General features: G+C 43.5%; 1 protein-coding gene across 1 annotated transcript in view; it reads right to left on the bottom strand.

The window, feature by feature from the left end:
* Positions 1-19914, bottom strand: part of LOC308368815 (uncharacterized protein) — a gene marked incomplete at both ends in the record, with an annotated part of 139793 nt that overhangs the window by 5157 nt on the left and 114722 nt on the right. Inside the window, 13 exons of the mRNA XM_080843079.1 lie at positions 297-425; positions 815-943; positions 1897-2025; positions 3546-3680; positions 3785-3931; positions 4457-4559; positions 5012-5175; positions 6257-6377; positions 6838-7012; positions 7316-7528; positions 9745-9881; positions 10433-10553; positions 11086-11332. Coding sequence (XP_080699205.1) covers positions 297-425; positions 815-943; positions 1897-2025; positions 3546-3680; positions 3785-3931; positions 4457-4559; positions 5012-5175; positions 6257-6377; positions 6838-7012; positions 7316-7528; positions 9745-9881; positions 10433-10553; positions 11086-11332 — 1950 coding nt within the window. The remainder of the gene's footprint in view (positions 1-296; positions 426-814; positions 944-1896; positions 2026-3545; positions 3681-3784; positions 3932-4456; positions 4560-5011; positions 5176-6256; positions 6378-6837; positions 7013-7315; positions 7529-9744; positions 9882-10432; positions 10554-11085; positions 11333-19914) is intronic.

Raw genomic sequence — 19914 nt, 5'->3', positions numbered from 1 at the left:
GATGGCATCATCATTATAACCCATATAATGTGGCTAAGTGGAGTGTAGAGACCTCAACTCAAACTCACACAAACCTTAATTCAATTCAATTCAATTCGATTTTATTTATATAGCGCCATAACAATACAATTGCCTCTAGGCGCTTAATGCAATTACCTCTAGACACACACCCACACACACACGCGCACACACACACACACAAACCAATAACACGCACACACAAGCACACACACACACACCAATAACACACACACACACACACAAGCACACACTTACACACACACACATTAACTCACTTTGCTCACAGCTAGTCCCGATGAAGCCTGTCCGGCAGGAACACTGGCCACTGATGTGGTCACAGTCTGCTCCATTCTGACAGCGACAGACCTCAGCACAATCAGCTCCAAAAAACCCTGACGGGCAGCCTGAGAGAAACATACAACAGAGAGAGAGAAAGAGAAAGAGAGAGAGAGAGAGAGAGAGAGAGAGAGCAAGAGAGAGAGAGAGAAAGAGAAAGAGAGAGAAAGAGTGTGTGTGAGAGGGAGGGGTGTGTGACTGAGACAGAAAGGCTAGGATGTGGGGTGGGAGGGTTGGAATCTTATTTTTATTTTATTTAACTTTCACAAGTAACACAAAATTAAAAGCAAGCAACGCACTATCCTCAGCACCATATAGGCTCCCACATGTCTGAATTAGATGAAACAGCAAGACATTTAGATGGAGATTGGAGGGAGATGGAGAACTCCTGTCAGGTTGTGTGTGTATGTGTTTGTGTGTGTTTGCGTTAGTGTGTGAGTGTGTGTGTAAAACTCACGCTGTGTGCAGTAGAGGCCGGTCCAACCCGCACTGCACCTGCACCCTCCATCCTGAGGGCTGCACTGGGCTCCATTATGGCAGTTACACGTGTGTATGCAGTCAGGTCCCCACAAACCAGGACTACATTCTGCCAACACAGAAACACACACACACACACACACACACACACACACACACACACACACACACACACACACACACACACACACACACACACACACACACACACACACACACAGTTGTTCTGTTTTTCAGAGAGTAGAGGGGGCTGTTGGCTTATGCTCTAAGCACCACTGGTTGCACTAATTAACTTTAAGGGGCTTATTGGCCGTAAAATGAAGCTGACAGTAATTCTGCTATCCTGACCTGACGGGCAGGAGGTGTTAGAGAACAACAACAGCTATAGGATGGAACTGTATAAAGGGAAGATTTATATGGTTTGGTGTGCGTATGTGTATGTGTGTGTGTGTGTTAGAGTCCGTTTATGTGTGTGTGTGCGTGTGTGTGTGTGTGTGCGTCTGTTTTAGAGTCTGTATGTGTGTGTACGTGTATGTGATAGTCTGTGTGTGTGTGTGTGCGTGTGTGCATGTGTGTGTGTGTGTGTGTGTGTGTGTGTGTGTGTGTGTGTGTGTGTGTGTACAATCATTGCCTTGATCTTTGGCAGCTTAGGTCATGTGCATAGAATGTGTGTGCAAGGCCTACAAATCTGTGGTCTCTCAAAAAAAAGGGCCAAACACTTTGCAAAGTACTGCTCAACGTCAGCATTAATAGGTAGCCTCTTTATCTGGAAGCGCAGGTGTCACCTTTACCCGTAATGCACAATATGGACTAGAACTTTGAATGCAATTTAAGACTTCCCTTTAGCCAAATTAGGATTTTGCCTGATATGTACTAATTAATCGAATCCAAATCGTGTGTGTGTGTGCGTGTGTGTGCGTGTGTGTGCGCGTATGTGTTTGTGTATGTGGATGTGTATGTGTATGTGAGAGTCTGTCTGTGAATGTGTGTGCATGTGTGTGTGTCTGTGTGTGGCTGTGTGTGTCTGTGAGTGTGTGTATGCATGTGTGTGTGTGCGTCTACCTGTTGAGCAGTCATTCCCAATCCAACCTGAGTTGCACTGGCAGGATCCATCTATGGAGTTGCAGGTGCTGTTATTAGTGCAAACACACACCTCAGCACAATCCTTGCCATATCTACCTGCTGGGCACACTGCATACACATACACACAGAAGGAGATATACAGACAGACAGAGAGAGAGAGAGAGAGAGAGAGAGAGAGAAGGAGGGAGAGAGAGTGAACAAGAGAGAAAGTCTATATTATTTATGTGAATATCAATGAAAGCATTCCGATTGGTCTTTTTCATTACAAATCCCATTAAGTCCTTGATTATGTTGTCTACTCTGGTTAAAGCAGAAGCAAAATCCTCTAAAGATCTACTGAAGGTCACAGACCAGTATCATGTCAAATAGAATAAAACAGCCTTGATAAATTCAGTGCTTCTAATGTTTTAATGAATAAGATGATTTCATAAATGTCCTATTACCACTTAACCTGTTCACCTGTTTTTCTATACTTCCCCTTGTATCATTCATTCACTTTCCATGTTCACTAACTGTGGCCAGATCCTGTGGATTCTGTGGCCTTGACAAGATTTTGTAGTTTGAAAAGCCTCACATAAATATAACAAGAAAACAGTCAAACTGACGTATGCATTAGCTTAACAGTTAGACATAAGTCAGACCATCAGAAACTGAACTGACAGGACCCAGGACCTGAGTTTTAAGAAGGAAAAATGCTGCTCTGATCCGGACTCCTGCTCTGCATGCATCAGAGCCCTAGATCTCAATGACCTGTCTGTGGCAGTGAAAAACGGCACTGATAGCCAATACATATTTAATGGCCTCAAGTAGGAGTCCACTCACATTCACACTCTGAGGGCAGAGAGATAGAATGTATGCATGTCATTTCCCGGTGTATTGTATTGTTAATTCTCTCTCCCTGTGTGTTTGTGTGTATGGGTGTGTGTGCGTGTGTGTGCCTGTGTGTATGGGTGTGTGTGCGTGTGTGTGCCTGTGTGTATGGGTGTGTGTGCGTGTGTGTGCCTGTGTGTATGTGTGTATGTGTACATGCAAGAGAGCGAGAGAGGGGAGAGGGAAAGAGAGAGCAGTTTGGGCATTTTTGTGTGTATTGTTTTTCTATTATTATTATTATTACTGATATAAGGCCCATATGTGATGTTGTGATCAAAGTTATACATTATGCATAAAAGGAACTGTTCAGTTATCTTCAGGGTGTGTCTCTGACTAGGTGTATAGGTGTGTGTGTATCTGATCGTGTGTGTTTATCTCAGTAGTGTAGGAATGTGTGTCTCTGACTAGTGTATAGGAGTGTGGTTATCTCAGTAGTGTATAGGAATATGTGTCTCTGACTAGTGTATAGGAGTGTGGTTATCTGTGCTTGTGTGTGTATAAGTGTGTGTCTATGACTAGTGTATAGGTGTGTGGTTATCTGTGCTTGTGTGTGTATAAGTGTGTGTCTATGACTAATGTATCGGTGTGTGGTTATCTGTACTTGTGTGTGTATAAGTGTGTGTCTCTGACTAGTGTATAGGTGTGTGGTTATCTGTAGGGTGTATAAGTGTGTGTCTCTGAGTAGTGTATAGGTGTGTTTATCTCAGTAGTGTATAGGAATGTGTGTCTCTGAGTAGCGTGTGGGTGTGTGTCTTTACCTTGGTTGCAAAGAGGGCCACAGAACCCAGGCAAGCACTCACAGTGGCCAGTAATGTGATGGCATGGTCCATCACTATGGATACACTGGGGGCAGGACAGGCTACAGCGATGACCGTAATGCCCAGGGGTGCAGACTGGAATGTAAAAATGGACCAATTAGAGGGCTGCGGTCACTAAAGTGACCAATCATGAGGGAATCATTTAACAGGAGGTGGCAGGAGGCGAAAGAGAAAGCTACTTCGGCTGCAGGAGGTGCCCCGGTAGCCCGCTGTGCAGTCGCACGAGCCGTCCTCAGGCGAGCAGGTGCCTCCGTTCTTACAGGAACACACCATGGAGCAGTCTGCACCCCAGTGGCCCTCCTCACACAAGCTGTCACAGTGCACTCCTGAACATATTAACAAACACATACACACACACACACACACACACACACACACACACACACACACACACACACACACGCGTGCACACACACGCGCACACACACACACACATACACACATACATGTTATTTTATGTCATTAATGTTCAGTGAGAACCTTATTATCTAAATATAATGACACAAGCAGACAATAAGATGTACATCCACAGAGAGACTGAAAGCATGCTGCGCTCTCTCTTTCTGAGGTAAGTGGAACACAGCTGTATTTTCCATTAGCACTTTATCACAGTGGCAAAGGAGAAGAGACAGTAGACAAAGATAAAGATAGGCACACACACCCACACCCTCACCCACACACACACACACACACACACACACACACACACACACACACACACACACACACACAGTGCCATAGCTATGTTTTTTCCACTGGTGCACATAAACTGAACTTTCTTGGAAAGTAAAGAAAACTGTTTACACAATGAGGAAACTCAAAACATTCATCTGTTTGTCTGCCACTCTCACCAGTCCATCCAGCAAGGCAGCGGCACCGCCCACTCACAGGGTCACAAGTGTTGGCATGACGACAGTTGCAGTGTTCCACACACCCCAAACCATAGGTGCCATCCTGTCAACAAAAACACACATGAAGACGAATAAATTATACACTGGATGTATAAGTACACATTTAGGATTTATAGTTAGACTGGGGGTTTTGGATGACACTACAGTGTAAGAGAGCATGGACCAGACAGATGAGTGAGTTCTGTTGGAATCATATTGGAAAGAGTAAGATATATGGTTCAGCTTTAAGATGTGCTTATCGGGGAAACTTGGTTTCTGTTACAGGGCTGCTCTATACTTTAACAATGTAAATATCATGTAGGGTAACATCATTTGTGAGTGTGAGTGTTTGAGTGTGTGTTCATCTCTGTGTGTGTGTGTGTGTGTGTGTGTGTGTGTGTGTGTGTGTGTGTGTGTGTGTGTGTGTGTGTGTGTGTGTGCGTGTGTGTGTGTGTGTGTGTGTGTGTGTGTGTGTTTGAAGTGAAATTTAAAGTGAACAAGCGTATCAGAACTCACAAGACATGGGGCAGCACATATTTCCTCCGTCCACCCAGCTGCACAGGTGCATGAGCCGTCTACAGGATCGCAGGTGGCCCCGTTCAAACACGCGCAGCTCTGGTTACAACCCATACCCCATGTGCCACTGGAGCACGGCAGAGAGCAGTCAACACCCTGCCACCCTGGAGCACACACATACACACACACACACACACACACACACACACACACACACACACACACACACATTTACAAGAAACAAACACATTAGAACCACATATTTACTGCACTGTGCATGTGCAAACATTTGTACACAAACACATGATGGCTTTTTCTATCCTTCTCTCTCAATGCCTGACTCAGTATGAGAAAGGAACATTTGAGAAAGGTGGATGATGACATATAAAGGAAGAGAGGGAAAGTGGTAAAGAGATGAAGCAAGAAAGACAGAGAGAGAGCAAAGGAGAGAGCGAGAGAGAGAGAGAGAAGGGAAGTGATAGAGAAATAAAAAAGACTGGAAAAGAGACAGAGAGAAAAGCCAGGAGCCACATCTGAGCTTCGATGCCTGGTCCCTAATTACCCACAATCCTCTGGAAGATGTATGGGCCTGTAAATATTTAAACACAGAAGAACCGGCTAGAGCGAGATAGCAGAGGAACCAGGGAAGGAGTCAAAGGGGCCACCAGGGAAAGATTGAGAGAGAGAGAGAGAGAGAGAGAGAGAGAGAGAGAGAGAGAGATAGAGGGAGAGATAGAGGGAGAAAAGGCGAAAGAGGAAGGAAGAGAGAGCGAGAAAAAAAAGAAGCAACTTTTTGCCACTGCTGATTTACATATGAACTCCAGTCTTTTTTGTAAGTTTAATGTATTCCTAAGGTTCATAAAAGGGAGACAGAGATGGCAGAACTACTGGAACTGCACTGATCAGATGTGCCTGTGCCATTTAGAGATACGCAAGTGTCTAGTTTCATTAAGATATCACTGAGTTGTCTGTACATGTATATACCAACACGACTGGCTGTGATAGTGTCTGATCGTGAGATTAACTTAACAAAGGAGGGCCAGAGAGGGGACGGAGAAAGAGGCAGATACAAGACACGCATAGGATGAGAAATAATAGGAAGAAACACAAATGAGGTGAAAAGAGAAGGAAGGTCAGGGTTAGTGATCGGGGGAGAGAGAGAAAAGGCAGACAGAGAGAGAGAGAGAGGTAGAGAGAGAGAGAGAGAGAGAAAGAGATGGCAGGATAGATGTGCAGGGCTACTACCTTCCCTGCAGAGACAGGAGCCGTCGATAGGGGAGCAGGAGAGTTCATTCTGACAGGAACAGTTGAACGAGCAGTTTAATCCATACAGCCCTGTAGGACAGCTTAAGGAGCAGTTCTCTCCCTACAGGAAACATGGCCACACACACAAACGCACACGCAAAACACACACAAACTGTTTGTATCAAATACCAAAATAGGCATTTTCCCATAATAAATGCATGCATGCATAAATAAGTATTTATGAAAAGCAACGCGTGCACCTTTATACGATGTCACGGGATAATACCTTTCTAAGTTAAATATGCAGACTAAATGAAATGAATATAACAAACAAGATCAACAGAATCAGGTAAGGGGTAGAGACGCAGAGACGCAAGAAACAGCAGAAGCACGAGACATGTCAAAACAAAAGTCTATAAACATGGTGCAGACTGTGACAGTGTGTGTGTGTGTGTGTGTGGGTGTGTGTGTCTGTGTGTGTGTGTGTGTGTGTGTGTGCGTGTGTGTCTGTGTGTGTGCGTGTGTGTGTTTGTGTGTGTGCGTTTCAGTGTGTGTGCGTGTGTGTGTGTGTGTGTGCTCACCATGAACCCAGGTGCACAGCTACACTCTCCGGTGATGCTGTCACAGTCTCCTCTGTTTTCACACCCGCAGGGCTCCATGCATCCGTCACCATAGTAACCAGCTGGGCAGGTGTCATTGCAATAGAGACCAGCCCATCCGGCCATGCAGGTGCACTCACCTGAGAGAGGGTGGCAACTGGGGAGAAATATGAAGAGTTCAATTCATTGACTACATTATCTAGCCCTTGAACAGCTAACTGATTACATCCATCGCAATCGGACTCAATTACAGATTATTAGCATTACTCCTCTAACAGATCACACAAAAGCTTGCTTTGATACTCTCAAATTCAAATAAATTCATTGCAAAGTAAACGTCTTACATTATTATTTCTAACTCTCCAACTGCACTCTCCTATTGTTTAAATGTAGTTCAGCTCAGCCCTCTCGTCATTCACCAGGCTATTCAGAGGCACGTGAGTATGTGCCGTGTCTGTACCTGAGCGTGGTGTTGGCATCACACGGGCAGTACTTGTCACAGACGAGTCCGTAGAGCCCCAGCGGGCAGAAACTGTCCTGGCAAGTGGGACCCCTGAAGCCAGCGTCACACTGGCACGCCCCGGTGATGTGGTCACACTTGGCACCGTTCTGGCAGGCACACTGCCCAGCGCACAGAGCTCCGTACGTGCCAACGGGACATTCCTCTTGGCACCTGACATGGCACATGGCACATCAATGGGACTTGCCTGGGCACTTACAGAAGCATGATGTTAATACATTCATGGCTGAAGTCCTTGGATATAACCGGCCTGTGTGTTGATCTTAAAATAAATGTGTTGTGTTGAAATGATATCTAAGGGATAGGATGGCTAATTTACTGTTGTTCCTTTACACTAATGAATTCCTATAAAACAGTCTGTCTCTTCCCTTTCCTTTTCAGTGATGCTGCAGAGAGTACGAAGAGAGGATTAAGACCTACAGCAGCACGGGAGTAGACAGACACAGAGAAGACACAGAGAAGACACAGAGAAACCTACAGCTCGCTTTAAAACATTCCAACACACCCCTAAATCGCCCTAATGTCCAATCGACCCATCCCACATGACTCAGCATCAGACCAGTGCAGGAAAAGCATGGTTCATCTGAGAGACATTATATGACTCCATTAACAAACAGCTCTGGACAGTGGCCCGTAAACATGCAGGGCAGCGGAGTCTGTTTACAATATTCAAGAGTTTGACAATCTCTAACTAAGACCTTGATCACAAGAGATGCAGAATGCCAAAAGAGCACAGCAAAGTCCTGAAGTTAAACATTTGACCGTCTTGAAACACAAAGCTGGATATAACAACAGCGGCCTGCAGACAAGTCCTGAATGTTCACACACACACACACACACATACACACACACACCCACACACCATTAGGGAGCATGAATCGATGAATGGCTCAATTAGGTGATCAGTAAGACTTTAAATTAATTCAACTTTGCGCTTATCTACAGGGTCTCTGTCGCCAAGGAGGAAGAAATACAAAGCCTTCTGCAATGCTAATTCACCTGTCTCCCATATAATGAATGGAACCAATTTAGAAAATGAGCTAATAAAAAAAGGAAGCAGTCGTGCCGTGAGAGACAGAGACTAAGGCAGAGAAGATAGGAGCCTATCAGCAGCTTCCCACTCCACTTATATAACCCCACGTCTGATCATTACTAAAAAGAACGAACAGGGAAGGTGTGTGTGTGTGTGTGTGTGTGTGTGTCTGACAGGGACAGAGAGAGAGAGAGATAAAGAGAAGAGAGAGAGAGATAAAGTGAAGGAGGGAGAGAGAGATAAAGAGAAGAGACAGAGAGAGAGATAAGGAGAAGAGAAGAGAGAGAGATAAAGAGAAGAGAAGAGAGAGATAAAGAGCAGAAAAGAGAGAGAGAGAGTTCAAGAGAAGAGAGTGCGAGAGAGATAAAGAGAAGGGGGAGAGTGACTAAAAACTATCCTGGGGTAGTGAGATGTTCCTAATCATCCGCATAGAGCATCACAGTGGAAAGGCTTTTTCCTTATTCATGAATTTTGTGGACATTTTTGAGCAGACTTCAGACTGTTATGAACAACTTGTTATTAACAGAGTCATCAAAAGGATTTGTAAGTGTGTGTATTTTAGCGGTGTGTGTGTGTGAGGCAGAACATGATGTTAATTGATCAAATCTACGCAATGGACTCCCAGACTCCCAAAGTTGGGGCCAAATGGCATCTCTCTGACCTTCTCACAACAAAAGACCTCTATTGTGTGTGTTCACGGCAACCCCTATGGACTGCGTGCCATCAGAACTATTAGCATGGCCTGGCCACAGTTTAACTAATTACCAAATTTTGCACTCCTTTAACACCTGGTTGCTTGCTACAACCTTTCCCGTTGTCACACAGAGATGTTTGTGACTTCCAAGTTATGGAAGTTATTTTGTCATTCAAGTGTATTTGGTTTAATTGGCATCCTGCTTACCAACCTGTTTATTCTATTGTTATTATTTACATTTGTACCTTCCATTTGGTTTTCACCTTACACATAACATGCACTTTGGTGTCCATGTGGTTTACACCTTATACTCAGTTTTGCTGATATTTGTAACGTTTAAGCTAAGCCTACCGTTTATTGTAGCATTAAACGGTTAATTAATGAACCATCCATTTAACTCCTCCTGTGCCACTAGCGTATACTGATAATATAAATAACTAATAATTAATTAACAAATATTTGAGATTGTTTAATAATTTCAGGGAGTCAGATTAATCTTATTTTTTCACAATATTTACCACTCTAATGTGTGTGTGTATGTGTGTGTGAGTGTGTGTGTATGCTCTTGACTGTGCGACTGCAAGAAGACTACAAGCCGATGATGACTTCCAACAACCTAATTTGCTGTTTGTTGATCCGTACCGTTCTCCGGTGTATCCCATTGCACACACGCACCGCCCTGTGACATGGTCGCACAATCCCCCGTTCTGGCACGAACACTCCTGGCTGCAGTTGATGCCAAACTTCCCAGTTGGGCACGGCTGGGCACATACTGCCCCCTGTGGTTTGGAAGAAACCCAGGTGATGGAACCGCATGCTTTTTAATTTTGTTCTGGGCACTGTGGTAAAATGTGAAGGCTGCATGAATGTGTTTTCATGAGTTCCCCATGGCAGTTTCAACAAGTGTGTATGTGTGTGTTGTGTGTCTGTAGGTGCATGTGTATATGTGTGCGGTGTGTCGATGGGTGAATGTTAATGTGTGTGCGGTGTCTATGTGTGTGTTTTGTGTCTGTAGGTGAATGTGTATGTGTGTGAGTGTGTACGTGCGCTGTGTGTCTGTAGGTGAATGTGTATGTGTGTGCGGTATGTCTGTAGGTGACTGTGTATGTGTGTGCGGTGTGTCTGCAGGTGACTGTTTATGTGTGTGCGGTATGTCTGTAGGTGACGGTGTATGTGTGTGCGGTGTGTCTGTAGGTGACTGTGTATGTGTGTGCGGTGTGTCTGTGGGTGACTGTGTATGTGTGTGCGATGTGTCTGTGGGTGACTGTGTATGTGTGTGCGGTGTGTCTGTGGGTGACTGTGTATGTGTGTGCGATGTACAGTATCTCACCATCCACCCGGCAGGGCAGCTGCACACCCCTGTGATGTGGTGGCACGTTCCGTCGTTCTGGCACGGGCAGCGCAGCTCACACTGGGCGCCATGGCTACCAGGGGGACATTCATCCTCACAGCTTCCGTGACAACAAAAACAAAGACTGTGTTTCAGTGGGAGTGACTGAGCCCACAACTTTAACACTGCTAAGCAGCCACAGTTGAGAGAAGGGACACATTTTGTGGTTCTGTAGCCATTCTTTACAAACTTTACATTCTTTTATTCTGTCTTGCTTAGAGTTAGATGGAAATATAATCGGATACAAGGATATATAACCTAGCATTACATGAAGAAATACATGAACTAAAGAAAGAGGTTAAATCGTTGCTAGCATCCTATGGCCCTTTGTGAGCAGCCCAATATGGTAACACAACATGATTGAATCTAATTGGTTTTCAGCATTGGTGTTTCTATAGGACAAATAAGAAAATCGGTAGTTCCAGCATCCCCGCTCGGACCCGTACAGAAACCACGAACATGAACAAAACCAAATAGCTTGCAGCTTTTCCATCATAATATGCTTCTTGGTTCCCAGTACAATACAGCAGTTAATCATGAGGGGAAGGTCAGTGATGTTTTCTTCCACAGAGGAAAGGGGATGGTGAACTCACAGCCCTCCCGTGTAGCCGGGCGCACACAGGCACTCTCCCGTCTCATGCTGGCACGTGGCTCCATTCAGACACTGACAAGGCTGCTGGCAACTGCTGCCATAGTAACCGTGGTCGCAGGGGTCCTCGCAGCGCCATCCCTGGTACCCGTCGGAACACACGCAGGCCCCAGTGATGGGATTGCACAGGGCAGCGTTTTGGCACTGGCAGCGGTTACTGCAGTGAGGGCCCCAGTGACCGTTGGCACAGGCTGAAACACACACACACACACGCACACACACACACACACACAAAACATAAATGGATCATTTTAGTAAACATAACAACAGTACATACAGTGTGCACATCCACATTTCCAAATCTTTATGGATGTTACTGCATCGTCTCTACGCTTTCAACGTACACACAAGTGCATTTACATTCAAACCTACACAGAACCTGCAGAAACATGTTAAATTCATAAGTTCACACATTATGGAAACAAACCACAAATCACCACCAGGTCATCTGCTTTGTATGGATTTCCTTGTTAAATGTTTCAATAGGCATTTCAGAGAGACTTCAGAGAGAGGTCAGATGAATCAAAGTTGGTCTGAGTGAACATCTCCTTCAGACCAGCTTTAAAGCTACATTTATCATGACACACATTCATAATTGACCTAGCAATGCCCAAAGGGACTGATCATTTTGATATATGACAGCATAGCAAGAGGACCCAGAAGGGCACTAGGTAGGTTCTCCGTTAAAACACATACGAGAAATGCTAAAGGAAGATATTATTGGCATGCAGTTGTTTTAAACACATAAGGACATAAACAAAAAGACCACTTTGATGACTCAATATACTATAACCTCCCTTCTAGTATATTAGTATACCATAGAGTTGCATTGTATAGTCTACGTTGAGCCTACACAGACCATGTAAATCTGTAAACTGATCTCAGTTAAGAAAAGCGTTTTTTGAACCTTCTATTTGCATGGGCTCAGTTCAAGCAAGACCACGATTCAGTGAATGACGTGAACGTCAAGCCATATATGAGCTTTTGATGTAAAGCACCTCCACAGATGGGCAGTAACGAAATAAGGGGAGGTCAATTCAGCCAATTACAAAAGGACAAATAGAACTTGAATGCATGAAGATCCAATACTTTAAGAAGTGGACAGGGTGATGTTAAATTGGGAACTATGTGGATTCTGAATGCCTTTTGAATCTGCAGTTTTTTTTAAGTGCTGCATAATCGAACCCCAGGTAAGTACAAATGTTTGTATTCATGACTTCATTAATAACCCTACTACAGTGATCCATATCAATTACTTTCTCAGTTATAAGAAGATTCAATGCATTATGCTTTTTTGAATTGGCACATACATCTTTATTCTATATTTAGATAATCAAAACTAGTAATAATACTAGTAATAAAAAATCAATGCTATATTGTTGTTAAAACGTTTAAAGATTGTTTAACAAATGACTACTGTGCATCACAAGAAAGTTACCACTTTTTTCTGGTTAATGAGAGGGACACTAGCCATGTCTTCTGTGCTAGAGGGACAGAAACACCAGGCACATACAAATAGTGCTGGTTGATGTCGGTAGACAACAGTTGTGACTGCTATGAGACCAGACATGGGGCCTGATTTACTAACATTGCGACTGCAGCTTAATCTGCGCCTTTGCCAAGGCGCAATATACCGCACGGTGTTTTTCCGCATTTTCCGTGGTATTTATCAAACCAGATCCGCCCTGGGCAATCATTATTTAGCGCACCATTAAAAGACGGGAGAAATCGACTGCAAGTTACTGCCACCATGGAGATTCGAGAAAGAGAAAACGAAGGTTCAGCGAAGAGGAGATAGATATATTGGTTCACGTTCGCTCAATCACTGAACCTGATTCAATGTGCGAGCTGTTATATTGTTGTTCTGCCCGCCATCACCTACAGCGAGATGTTTAAAAGAACACGATTATAAAGAATATGCTATTGGGTGGCATTAATACATAAACTGTCTAATATAACAATAGATGTGTACATGGCGAGATTAATAATTTCTACAAGGGACATGGGTTCACTACAATATATCCCCACTGAAACAAATACATTTACTAAGTAGCCAGGCATCTCCAAAATCCCCGTTGCTCAATCTTGGATAGATGGCACTATTCCGGAGAATAAAACTGTCATGGAGAGATCCAGGGTATTTGGCTACCACGTTAGTAATGGTCATTTTTTTAAGATTTGTTTTTGGCTTTTTAATGCCTTTAATTGATAGGTTAGTGAAGAGTGGGAGAGGAAATGAGAGGGAAAAAAGTTGGGGAGTGGACTGGAGAAATTACATCGGGCCGGATTCGAACCCGTGTCCTCCGTGGGCGTCAAGCCCAAATGTGGTCGAGGCTACTGTGTGAGCTACAGTGCCCCCCAGTAATGGTCATTTTTGGCATGACATATGACCTGGACATTCATTAAATATGTGCGCTTTCTGTTTCGGTAAATGTGTTCGCGGATTGAAGGTGGGACTGTTTGGATGTGGGTGCAATCAATGGCTCCAATTAAGTTTGGAAAGTTTGCAATTTGAAGAAAGTCCTGTTTGATGTCTGTTATTTCGGCTATGGTAGTGGGAAAATGTATGTATTGACCAGTGCGCCGTAGCAATGCGTCGAGTACCTGGGTGAATATTTGGCTGAGTGAAGGCTGATATACCAACTGTTGATGCTATAACTGTTTGAAATGATCCGGAGGCCAATATTTGCAATGTTGCCAGGAGTTTAACAAGTGATGGAATGGAATGTGATCGCCAGGTGAAGGGTTCGATATCGTCTCTGATCTGGTCCAGTAATTGAAGTATTGCGTGGCTGGTTAACCTGTACCGTTTAATGATTTGTGGTTCGCTTAAATGAAAAAGTGTTATACGAGTTGTAAAAAGATTTTCTGTGCGCTGTAGCAATGCGTCGAGTACCTGGGTGAATATTTGGCTGAGTGAAGGCTGAGATATACCATGCTATAACTGTTTGAAATGATCCGGATGCCAATATTTGCAATGTTGCCAGGAGTTTAACAAGTGATGGAAAGGAATGTGATCGTCAGGTGAAGGGTTCGATATCGTCTCTGATCTGGTCCAGTAATTGAAGTATTGCGTGGCTGGTTAACCTGTACCGTTTAATGATTTGTGGTTCACTTAAAAAGATTTTCAAGAGTTGTAAAAAGATTTTCTGTGCGCTGTCTCTGTCTATGTCTTCGCCTTGCTCTAATAACTGCTGCCATATCAACGTTTTCAGACTCAATGGAATTGGGCTTCCTGGTTAAGACGTGCTTTTATGAGGCATAGAATTATCCCGCAAATTAGAGACGCACGCTCGCCAGGCAGTTTTAGTAAATACCACGCAAATCATCATTAGGCGCACTTAACTTCTCTCCTCCCATATAGCGCAACACACCCACGTTCATTATACACTCCCACCTCGTTGCAGCTCACACCCACAAAGCATTAATATGCGCCTCTACTCAAATGCGCCTCCTTTGTAAATAGTGTTTACGACCGCTATTTTACGCCTGAAATAGGCGCAATCCTGTTAGTAAATCAGGCCCATTGTGTTTTGTGTTCTGAATGTGAGCACATTGTTTTCTTACTGAGTTCTCCATTTGAGAATGCAATTGATGTGGTAGTTGAAAGGAAGAAGCAACAGTATGCCAAATTGGTAGTGGGAGCGAGGCAATGAGGTTGGCAAGCACACCCAAGACCAGTGGAGATAGGTGTTAGAGGCTTTGTAGCTAAATCAACCACAACACTTGATTTTGGTTTGATCTGGGGCGCCAGACACCACTGTTGAGGCTTCTGAAGGTGTAGTAGCCTAATTCAACAAAAACTTGATGAAGGAAGGAACCTGCGTGAAAACCACAAATGCTCACAAAGGCAGCTTTGTTGTTGTGTTTGGGCTACAGAGTGCATGTTGTACTGTAAAGGATGGCAGTTTGAGATCCCTGTGGCACGTGTTGCGGCTGTTTCTAGCCAATTGTGCATTGTGGTTGTATCCTGCTGCTGGGGATCGCTGGGGATCTATAGTTGGGCAGTTGGGATTTTTTTGCAGTGGGAAATCCTTATCTATTAGCACAAGGAATTCAACATTAATTTAATCTTTTCATGTGTATAACTAAAATCCAATGATAAGTGTCTTCCTGTTTTCTTGCTGTTTTTTGTATCCACTCAAGGAAACCCAGTGTGATTTTCAGCACTCCTCTCCAGTCATGAATGAATCCATTGTGAATGACTCTCATCACGATAGCATCGCACATCCTACCAGGGAGATATACACGATCGTTTATAGCATGAACCTTCTGCTCGGCCTGCCAACCAACAGCTACATCCTCTACCAGATTGTCATGAAGACCGGTGTCCCGTCCGAGTTCTTCACCTTCAACCTGACACTATGTGAGATCATCTTCTGCCTCAAAACCCCCCTGGCTCTACTAAACTTTTACACCATTCCACACACTCTAGATAATGTTACAGATTTTTTTGACGGTTTCATCGGAATGGGACGTCCCCTGTTCCAGACCTGCATCTGTGTGGAGCGCTACCTAGCTGTGCTCCACCCTGTGCTCTTCCTGAAGTACAAGCCACTGAGATACAGGCTGACCTGTTCAGCGGTGGCCTGGCTGATTGTCTTCGGGTGCTGTGTGCTGACGATGCTGATCCGTTACCATGTGTTCTACGTTTACCTGCCCTTGTACGTGATTCTGTTCTCAGGGAAGCTGTTCAGCTGCCTGGTGATTCTCAGGGCTCTAAGGAACCCTGGACCAGGGGAGGGAAAGATGGACAGAGATGGAGCCAATCTGGCAAAGATAAGGGCCTTCAAGATGATCACTGTGATAATGTTGTCAACTGTGGTGAACTACGTCTCTTTACTGCTGCTGCTGCCACTTCGGAGCATCGCTTCTCGATCCGATTTTCTTCTGGCAATTGCTATCTGCTTATCTATCTCAATATTATCTGGGCTTACGCAGCCCTTTCTTTACCTTCACAGGGCAGGCAAGCTCTCCTGCATCAAGGGACCCTGATCTAATTCCATTATAATAATAATTATTATTATTATATATTTTGATATTATTATTTTTATTGTTATTATTATTAATAAGAAAAAGAAGAAGAAGAAGAAAAAGAAGAATCATAATACGACTACTGCTACTAATACTAATCATAAGAAGAAGAATCATTATAATAAACTGAATTATCATTTCAAATGAGTAGAGTATGAAATGTTTATTTCAAGCCTTAATTCTACAAATTTGAAACCAACCCATTCGTCAACTTGTGAGTTTGTTTTGGACCTCGGCATATTTGCCTAAGAGGGGAAAGTGATAATCACGTGCCATACGTACTTTTCCATCCGTCTACATCTGTCCACTTATGTTTAGCTTAGTTAAGGACACTGGATGATTGGGAGTCATGTGTAAGATGCAAGATGGACTAAGCCTGGATAGCTCTGCTCTTGGTAATGCTATTTTTTCAGTGTTATGTATTACTGCTTGGTATAAGTTTTAATATGATCCATTCAGAGATAACTGGTAGTGCTTTATTTCATAACTCTAGCTAAAATAGGTATGAGGTTTTATATCACTGTATCAAGCATACATATGTTGTCTTTAAAATAAATAAATACAATTTTCACTCAATTGCAATATTGTAGCATGTAGGACAAGCATCATAATTCAACTCAATCGCCAGCACAACTGCCTGTGAGCAAATGACAACCCTGGGTAGGAATTCATCCACTGTCTACGCTGGAGCCAGCTCTTACAGCACGGACCAGCCCCTACGTCATGTGGCTGGTCATCATAAGAACTGTCGGGGGAATCTACACCAAATTTTTACACCCTGCAGCTGGCCATCGTTGAGGTCCTCTTCAGCACTGGCGTTCTGCTGTTTCCACTGGGTTACTATGTGGAGGTGACAAGTCTCTCTGCCGCTGCATGCATTTTCCTGTGCATCATGGGAACTGCTCGGCCCCTGTTCCAGACCTGTATCTGTGTGGAGCGCTACCTAGCTGTGCTCCACCCTGTGCTCTTCCTGAAGTACAAGCCACTGAGATACAGGGTGGCCTGTTCCACAGTGGCATGGCTGTCAAACTTTGGTCTGTGCCTGGTCCCTGCATTCAATCCTCATACTCTGCCTGCTGTATGGTGCTATGTGGGCTTGCCCCTTTCGCTAGTGATGTTTTCCTGCTACCTGGCAATGCTTAGAGCACTGAATCAGTCCGGGCCGGGGGAAGGAGCTGGCGGGAAAAAGGGAGCCAGTCAGGCCAAGATGAAGGCCTTCCGATTCATCACAGTCATACTGGTGATCACGGTGATATCATACAGTCCACTGGTGGCCCTTAGGGGACTTGACAGTTCCTTTAGTGAAGATCAGCGCAATGTAGCACAAAGCTTTTTTGTACTGAGTATGATGGCCATTGGGGCTCTGTCAGCCTCTTATCCAGATCCACATGACAGGCAGCCTGTGCTGCCAGAAGTGTGGTGGGCACTTGTAGCTATTGCTGTCGTCATCTCATTGATAAGATTAGCTAATTATTAGATTAGCTGGATTGTATATTGTGATGTTTGTTGGAATTTATCTTGTATTATGTAACGTAATACAATTTTTGATAGATTTGTCTGGATATACTGTACATTTATCTTTGTCTGAAAAAAAATATATATAAAGTTTGCATATATACTAGTATAATATCCTGTAGGGCAGAGTTAATGTGTAATTGCAGTTACAGTTCATGTGAGAAAAATATGCAACCAAGGCAAAATGTTTTAATCTATCCAAAGATTTCTCAGTTAATCGCTTTGTAATTTCATGAACCGATGGATATGTCCTTTTTGGCAACCTCTGTACAATATTAAAATATTACTTTCTGATTGGCACATTCATTGCAGTCTGAGTAAGTCACTTCAGACAGTTACACTATGGCTGAGTTGACGAATAACACTATGACTGAGTTGGCGAATTACAATTAAAGTGTTGAACATTCACAGTTGGCACAGCACGAGGCCACGGTTAGACAGAGACAACATTTCAAAGGCTACTCCGTACTTCTCAACACATTTCAACTGAACAGATTATCTCATCAATCTGGTATCTGTGAATATCCATCACTATGTTTTTAGAGACAGAATATGTCACTAAATGGGCTAAAATATTATAAGGCAATCTGTATAGATGACAAGGACAGGAAGACTGACAAAGTGTATGGTATCAATAGGTCTGATCGTATGCCAGATTTCTAGAAAACAGCACTTCATTGTGTGTTCAGTTCAAAAAATAGATTTGTTTCATCAGTATCTCCCACAAGTTTATCCTTACCCTTGTCACCTGATGTATTATTATCCAGAACCATGTTTGTGGTGGAAGGCTTCTTTTTTAATTTAGAAAAAGTCAAACACACCCAGCAAAGGGTTAAGCGTTTATTATCAACTTGCGTGTGGGGACCCAGCTCTCAGACAGAGAGTCTCAGAATAGAAAACACACAGAGCTTTCCTACTATTCAGTAAAAGCACGGCTTGGGTTCAGTGGAGTGTTACTCTGTTGGGAAGTGAGCTGTAGGTATAAGTTGGGCTACTCAAAGACACACATTGCAACACATAGCTTGTTTTCCAAACCTCGAAGGGAGAAGTTTTGCACTACTTTAGGAAAGGGAAGGGTAGCAGTTGCGGACGCACAGAGCCCCTAAATCTCTCAACTGCAGAATGTTCCAGCAGAATAATATCAAAACAGTAAGAGTGCTGGTAAGCAAAGAAGATCTAAAAAAAAAAAAAAAACAGTTTTGATATTGTTTTGAAATTCTAATTAAAAAAAAAATCTAATAATGTCCTACCCATTTACAGACATAGAATTGCATAATAGCTGTTAAAGCCTGACCCCTTACCGCCATTCCTTTAGTATTTACATTTACAATCTCCCTCCTCTCCATCTCCTGTGAGGTCTGCACAGGGTCATTTGAAAAGCCTGTGTTTACTCAGACAGACCCACTTGTATTGGTAGTTTTGTGGGTGAATTTTTGCGTACATTTTTGCATGTGTTTGAATCACTTAATAGCATGACATATTGTAAATACTCACAATAGATTGTTGCTGCACATATTTACAATTATATATATGGCAGACAATCTACTGATCATTGGAAAACAATAGTGAAATAATGAATGATGACGTTCTTATTTCAGAAATGTTTTCCATGTGCATAAGAATAGACTCTCCAGCAACTGACAGATTGATCAGGGACAGGGTAATGCTATTTAATAAACGTAGGTCTACATCTCAGTTTTAAATTAACTGAAGGTAAATTAATGTAATCTTTCCCTGCGGTGCATGAACAATGCTGGTATGGGATGTTGTTATCTGCAATCGTGATGACCGTGAGATGGATTCTCCTTGTTGCAATGTGATCTGTAAATCCGCGCCTCCAATTTAAGCTTGTCATCCATCATACCTAGTAACATTGTGTACATTGCATAATGTCCCTTTTGAAGGCTTCTAGACGCAATCAGGTCCTTCTGTCTTCTTGCCTAGAGCCTCTTGGGATATCATTTTGACACTCATAGCTGCTTTTGTGAACTCTAGTCAGCTCCTCTAGTTTGTCCGAGTTAGCAACAGTAGAGGGGGGGGGGGGGGGGGGGGGGGCGAATTACTTCAACGGCACTTCTTGTTTCTTCCTTTAACACTTTTCCTCACCAGGCTGATCCTGGTGTTCAGTTTCCTTGTGCTTTCACTACTGCTGGAGTCATTTTCAATTGCCTTTTTGATCTGCCTCCTCATCACAGCAACAGAAAGCCACCCTTCCTCTGAGATA

This window comes from Sprattus sprattus (assembly GCF_963457725.1).
Source record: "Sprattus sprattus genome assembly, chromosome: 8".
Classification (NCBI taxonomy): Eukaryota; Metazoa; Chordata; class Actinopteri; order Clupeiformes; family Clupeidae; genus Sprattus; species Sprattus sprattus.
The sequence above is the reverse complement of the archived record's forward strand: the minus strand, read 5'-3'. Positions and strand labels throughout refer to the sequence as shown.